This window comes from Zea mays, chromosome 4 (assembly GCF_902167145.1).
Source record: "Zea mays cultivar B73 chromosome 4, Zm-B73-REFERENCE-NAM-5.0, whole genome shotgun sequence".
In the NCBI taxonomy this organism is placed as follows: Eukaryota; Viridiplantae; Streptophyta; class Magnoliopsida; order Poales; family Poaceae; genus Zea; species Zea mays.
In genome coordinates this window covers 182,620,494-182,627,638 of record NC_050099.1, presented here as the reverse complement: position 1 = coordinate 182,627,638, position 7,145 = coordinate 182,620,494, and the positions used below count along the sequence as shown (strand labels likewise).

Genomic DNA, 7,145 nt, shown 5'->3' with positions numbered 1-7,145 from the left:
CAAGGGACACGCCGGTCAGAGATGACGAACGATCCAGTCCGCAGACCGATCAGATCAGATCGGGGGTCCACACAGGTAGGTCTAAAAGAGAGAGAGAGAGAGAGAGAGAGTAAAATTCACATAAACCTGAGTACGGGATTAGGCTCCAGTGATTAAACAAGCCAGATATATGGGCTTAAAAGTCGACAAGTACTACATGGAATCGCTGTAGAGATCATGCGTCTGCCACTGTCTCTTATGTCTTGGCCACATCAACCTGCAAAGTATGGGATTGTTAGGCTCGATAAAAAAACCTAGTGGTCGTCATAGAAAAATAGCATGCACCACAGCCGTGACATCGTTGGATATTTATATTACTACCTTATATCCAGCGCTTACTTTTCTGGGATTTAAACACACTCAATCTAAATAGATTTAGAAAAAAACGAACCGCTTCGTCTCCCAGGTAGTCAGTCTTGCATAGTTGGGCCTCGCGCGAGGTTATTCTGGTAATCTCGCATCCTGGCGCTCGGCCTATAAACTGGGCCGCACCCGCCGCCTCAATCTCCACACAAAGCTTGGCCTGCCTGTTAAGCAACCCGGCGAGCGAGGTGGTGAGAGAACGAGCGAGAGGGAGATGGCAGCCACGGTGTCCTTCCCGGTGGTGAACATGGAGAAGCTGGAGACCGAGGAGAGGGACACGGCCATGGCGGTCATCCGCGACGCCTGCGAGAACTGGGGCTTCTTCGAGGTGTGTGCATATATCTCATAGAGACTCACATCAAGCACGCACGGAACAACTAAGGCCCTGTTTGGAATTGTAGTATTTTTGCAGCTTTGAAACAATACTATGGTATTTAATGATACTATAGTATTAGAGCTCAAAAGGTGTTTGGTTTGTACAGTCAAAACACAGTTTTAAATACCATGGTTTACCCAAAACTGTGGTATTTTTGGAGTTTTTGAAACTCCACTCAGGACCTCAGTTTTCTTCTCTTCTCTCTACATATACTTTGTTTTTCCAATAGAACCAAACAGACCTCGGTTTTGAACAATACCAACGCAACGCACCACACACCGGCCGTATGTATCTCCCATTAAGTAATGTAACCACACGCACAACAGTCGTTTTCTGCATCAACTAGTATCTCGTTGGCTCAAAGCCTCGATCAGCAGAGCATGTAATTCTGGTGATCTTTTCGCCCCATGCATGCAGCTGCTGAACCATGGCATCTCGCACGAGCTGATGGACGAGGTGGAGCGGCTGACCAAGGCGCACTACGCCACCTTCCGGGAGGCCAAGTTCCAGGAGTTCGCGGCGCGGACGCTGGCCGCGGCCGGCGACGAGGGCGCCGACGTCAGCGACGTGGACTGGGAGAGCACCTTCTTCGTCCGCCACCTCCCGGCCTCCAACCTCGCCGACCTCCCCGACGTCGACGACCACTACCGGTACGTTGCGTCCAAACACGCTACCGTGCTAGCTAGCTAGCTAGCTGCGTGTCGTTAACGACGACGTGCGTGTAGTATCGTATTCTTAGTGGGTGTTAAACTTTTTGTTGGCTTCTTTCTGACATAAAATTCCAAGTGGTGCCATGTCACCGGCTTTTGACTCTTGTCTCTAAACCATTTTAAAAAGAAAAATCTGAATATAATCTCAACTGGAGCGATCAACAAACGTACAAAATACTACCAGACCTGACCTGCTCCTATCAACGAATGAAGCAGTGCAGTGGGGGTAGTAGCGTGCAGTGTGTTCCATTCCATCCACAGCATCAGAATTCTTGCCTGACGTCGACGACGCGCATAGTTATCCGATCATTCCGTTGCCCCTGTCAAGTGTACATCAGATTGAATGCTGTGTTAGGCCAGCAACTATCACAATCACAAGTCATAGCAGGTGACGGTGCGATCGACGCGCTTTGTTTGGTGGAACATTTTCCCGTGTTCAATTCTTTCTTCCTTTCTTTTTTTTTTTAAAAAAAAAGGCTTTCCGTGTCGCTGCTGCAGGCAAGTGATGAAGCAGTTCGCATCGGAGGTGCAGAAGCTGTCGGAGAAGGTGCTGGACCTGCTGTGCGAGAACCTGGGCCTGGAGCCCGGGTACCTGAAGGCGGCCTTCGCGGGGTCGGACGGCGGCCCGACGTTCGGCACCAAGGTGAGCGCGTACCCGCCGTGCCCGCGCCCGGACCTGGTGGCCGGCCTGCGCGCGCACACCGACGCCGGCGGCCTCATCCTGCTGCTCCAGGACGACCAGGTGAGCGGGCTGCAGCTGCTCAGGGGCGGCGACGGCGGGGAGTGGGTGGACGTGCCGCCGCTGCGCCACGCCATCGTCGCCAACGTCGGCGACCAGCTGGAGGTGGTCACCAACGGGCGGTACAAGAGCGCGGTGCACCGCGTGCTCGCCCGCCCCGACGGCAACCGCATGTCCGTCGCGTCCTTCTACAACCCGGGCGCCGACGCCGTCATCTTCCCGGCCCCCGCGCTCGTCGGCGAGGAGGAGCGAGCCGAGAAGAAGGCCACCACGTACCCGAGGTTCGTGTTCGAGGACTACATGAACCTGTACGCGCGCCACAAGTTCGAGGCCAAGGAGCCCCGGTTCGAGGCCATGAAGTCGTCGGCCATCGCCACCGCGTGAGCACATAATACTGCCGTGTTCTCCCTTCGTGGGGTGCATATGCTTGAGCTTGAAGAGCCATGTGCCTGTATGTAGTGGCACGTACGGTGGTTATGCGTGTATCGTGGAATGGCGCGGCGTGATGTATTTTGGTTGTCTCAGATCTAAGTGTGTGCGTATATATTGTGTACTGTAAAGTTTGCAGCGTCTGATTAATGTACGAGCAGTGTGTGTACCTAACCAGAACCTGGAATGTGGCTGGCTGTGTGCTGATATTACTACCACATCAGGTGAGTGGCCACCCGTCGTCGCCTCCTACGGCTCCGGTGCCGACTCGACCCCTTCCTTCCCTGCGACCCTGCGGCCCCACCGCCCTTATCTCCATGGATACTTGCGGCGAGCAAAGGCTTAACAAAGGAGAACAGTGTGCAAAACATACCTGCAGTGAGCAAAGGCTTTACATGAGGATATCAGGATATGCACAGACCTACCATACAAGCTATAGCCTTTCCTTTACAACAAAACACCAGCTAGAAGATCCGCATATGCTACCGATTGTTCACTCTCCATGTTTTGTTCGGCTTACATTGTTACGCTGAGTTAGATGGTTAATTGCACAGTAACCTGCCGACTGCACTATCACCTTGTCTTGGCTTTCCTTCTCTTCTATACAAAAGCGAGTCAGTGGACACATTCAGAGAAGTGGAAGGGAAGAAAGAAGAAAAGGCGGCAAAGAAAACTGAATGCCAACCGGTGCCTAAAATTCATGTAGGATGCAGATGCTAGGATAATAAACATCGAAGTAACGTTCCAAGTTACTTCAGAGTTGGAAACTGACTTGTCAGATAGTTCTCGGTACATGTCCTCTTGCCATAATGTGATTCCGGAGCGATTCAATTAATTAACTTGATGTCAGGAAAACATAAAGTACGATGTGACATCATTTCAACATTTGCTTCTTGAAAATGGGAGTACAGGTTTGATTAGTGAGTATCTTAGGCTAACATAACAAACATGAACCACCAACTCGACGAGCCACGCCATCAGCGCCAGAAACAGCTGAGGCGGCGGCACCGGCACCGGCGCGGCGGCCGCGCCGATGACGACAGTTGCTCCGGAAAGCATCAGCTGGAGCGCCCAGATGCGCAGCGGATGCCCACGTCGAGCGACGGCTTGCTCTTGCTCTTGCTCTTGCGCTGTCGCGGGGGTGTCGTCGGTGACGCTGCTAGCATCCTCCCAGGCCATCGCAGCCGTGACGACAGGTCGCTGCAGCACCGACACGACACGAGCTCAAACTCCGGCCAGAGCAGAGCAGAGCAGACGGGCGCTCCGCTACGTGCAGGACTGCAGGCAACACCAACTCGACGATGTATTTATAGAGCTCGTGTTCACATTACGCACTGCTTTTCCGCGCTCGATGGTTTCGTACATGTTGATAGACATCAGTTGTTTCATAGTTGACTTCGAAAACGACCTATGCGAAGAAATACACCGTAGCGAAGCTTCCAGGAAACTTCCCTCTTCCTGCTGCAGCCGGCCGTCTATCGCCACTACGGTGCACGCCGCAACGCTAACCCAACCGATTCTGCAGAGAAAATTCGTTGGAGATCGGTCGGACTAGTTGTGTGAATCTGGGCCGGCCTTTTCGGTCCAACACGAGCACGGTCCGAAAATAAGAGCCCAAAGCACGGCCCGGCACGAAATAATATGGGCCGGGCTAGCACGGCCTGAAGTCGGGTCTGGGCCGGGCCTCAAATTTCGACCAGTCGGGCCCCCAGCACGGCACGCATAGATGGGCCAGGCTTGGGCCGGCACGGCCCAATTGAGCCCAATCTATTTAATTTCTTTAATTTAGTAAGATATTGAGTTTATATTATTGTTATATTTGGAGTTTATGTGGTTAAATGATGTTATAATTGTTTAATATCTTTAATTTAGTAAGCTATGAATTTTATATGATTATAATATTTTGATTTTATGTGGTCAAATATACGGGCCGGGCTTTGGCCGGCACGGCCCAACGAAGGCACGACGTGGTTTAGGGCCGGGCTAGGCCACTGTTTTTACACTTCGGGCTGGCACGGCACGACCCAAAAAATGTTTGGGCTTTCCTGACCCGAACCCGTTTGACACGAAGCACGATGAGCTTGGGCCGGGCTGGCCCGGCCTGGCCCAATTCTCAGCACTAGGTCGGACCAGGCCGTCACCGACCTCGCATCTTACGGCGTCGTCGTGCAAATCCAATGGCTGCGAAGGAACGGCCATCGACGTTGCCAGCGCGACCGCACGACATCGGCCGATCACTGCCCTCCATAAATTTGACTAGTCGGTTGACCGTGCGTTACGACGGTTTACAACAATACTCATATAAACTATTCATAAAAAAATTTAAGATTTTTTATTGATTGTCTCCGCTATCTGTATAATATTTTTTTGATTTGACGGACAAAGATTATAAAATGACATAATTCCATCATACAGAGACCAAATAAGAGAAAATTTGTGAGATCAAGTTTCTAAAATAAGTCATATGATATCAAACTTATAAAAAAGATCAAAATATGTAGTGATTGCTAAAGTCAGACTTCAATAAAAACTGGATGCGCTCCATATAAATTATGTTACTTCGTAACAATTATTAACGTTTAAAACTAACAAATAACTTTTTATTTTACTGTTAGTATGACAAATCATTTTTGCTCCATCCAATTCAGCAACCTCAAACACCATGTAGTCTATTGCGTCAATATGGTCTCAGAAACGATCTAATGCTTACAAGAGCCAAGAACGCCGTATCGTATTTGGGTTGTAGCCTCGGCCCGCAGTGCTGGCCCGGCCCGACACAATTATATATATTTTTTATTTTAAAAAAAACATATACATATATACAACTTATATTCAATATTAAAAATATCTGAGAGCATGATGTTCTACCGGTTAGACAGCTTCACCCAGTATCTCCCGCCCTTCTTATATCAGGGCATGGGTTCGAACTACACCTCCTGCATCGTTTTTTTAACATTTTACGTTGATTTAATCAAATGGGGCAATGGGCTAACGGGCTGGCCTAGCACAGTCAGCATGCCGGCATGACGTGTCTGGTCTATAGTTGTGGCCCGCGTGCGTCTGGTCCGTGCTGGGCCGCCGTTTGGCCATCTATAGGCGTGCAACGGATTAATTTAAAATAGCTGTGAGGGGTTATTTATAAAAAGATGACGCAAGACGACCGTTGAAACTGGTGCTTTAAATATAGTATAGAAGTATAGTTTTGGAGTCCGACAACCTAATCTCAAACCCTAAAAGTAAGGATGCTAATATACACTAGAGCTAAAATTAGTTAAACATATTCAAACAATCTAGCTAATACATAATAGTTCAACTATTATCTATTTTTAGCAAAGTACCTAATTATTTAGTAACTAGCTAATTTCACTAGTAATTTTTTAACTAACTAACTATTAGCCATACAAACACCTTCTAAGCTAGCCATACAGGTATCTTCATCTATCTAACGTGTGCCTTTTCTCCATCGCATCGTTGTGGCCCATCACCAATTCTAGCACCTAGTCTGCAATTCTCTCCACATTAGATTAACATGTACAAAAAGAAATCACTACACTTTTGTTATATTTAAATATACTAGAGCTAATAGTTAGTTAATTAGTTACCTACTAAAATTAGCTGAAGACATTAAAATAGTCTAGCTAATAGTTCGGCTATTAGATACTTTTAGCAAATTAGCTAATAATTAGCTAGCTATTTATCACCTAGCTAATTCCACTAACAATTTTTAACTAAGTAACTATTAACTCTTGTGCATTGACCCCATGGTCACATAAGCGCTCGTTCTCGATGTATTTCTAGCATGGATAAATTCTTTAATCCTTCTCAAACTAGATATTAGATCTTAGAAATTTTGAGACTTACATATATTATTCGATCTTTTCTGTAGCAATGCTTACTTTTGGTTTACGAAACTAATTCAAAAGAATAACATTGAATGCTAATGGCTAAGAAAATTGGATCCACTTTGAAGGATCTGTATTATCTGATTATGTATTAACTAGGTCAGTGCCCGTGCGTTGCAACGGGAACATATAATACATCGATAACTTATATATGCAAATGTATGTTATACTGTTATGAGATGGAAGACGACATCCACGAGTCGTCCGGGATGACGTCGAAGAGAAACTCAGGCATGTGACGCACGAGAGGTCGCCCGTCTATGAGGCGCTCGAGGAGAAGGGCAGGGTAGTCTCGGGGAGGGAGCAAGGTCTTGGGGACGACGGTGGAGTGGCGGCACACGGTCACGGGGGTGGCGGCCTTGGCGACGATGGTGTGCGGTCAAGAAGGTGCGCGTGGGAGCCGGCGGAGGGACGGCGCAGTGGCTGGCAGAACCGCGTCGGGGCCGGTGCCCGGCGGAGCTCCGCGCTACGGCAGGGGGAAGGGAGGGAGAGGCTTTAATCCGTACCAGCTTCTACTGCTTGTACCATGTTTTGTCTCTATGGATGCAACTGCAACAGTCCGAACATATGACTTTAATCCAAAGCGA

General features: G+C 48.5%; 1 protein-coding gene across 1 annotated transcript; it reads left to right on the top strand.

Annotated features, from left to right (window-relative positions):
* The first annotated feature begins 548 nt into the window (after nucleotides 1-548).
* On the top strand, nucleotides 549-2,834 carry LOC542137 (ACC oxidase20). The gene is made up of 3 exons (NM_001111765.2): nucleotides 549-730; nucleotides 1,196-1,428; nucleotides 1,987-2,834. Exons 1-3 carry the CDS (start codon nucleotides 617-619, stop codon nucleotides 2,609-2,611), a joined length of 972 nt encoding a protein of 323 aa, NP_001105235.1. The 5' UTR covers nucleotides 549-616; the 3' UTR covers nucleotides 2,612-2,834.
* Nucleotides 2,835-7,145: the final 4,311 nt, after the last annotated feature.

What these genes read in the sequence shown, in the direction of transcription:
- LOC542137 (NM_001111765.2), top strand. Translation starts at nt 617, where the DNA reads ATGGCAGCCACGGTGTCCTTCCCGGTGGTGAACATGGAGAAGCTGGAG. An exon ending in AGAACTGGGGCTTCTTCGAG is followed by an intron (nt 731 to 1,195) that starts GTGTGTGCATAT and finishes CCATGCATGCAG; the next exon opens with CTGCTGAACCATGGCATCTC. An exon ending in GACGTCGACGACCACTACCG is followed by an intron (nt 1,429 to 1,986) that starts GTACGTTGCGTC and finishes TCGCTGCTGCAG; the next exon opens with GCAAGTGATGAAGCAGTTCG.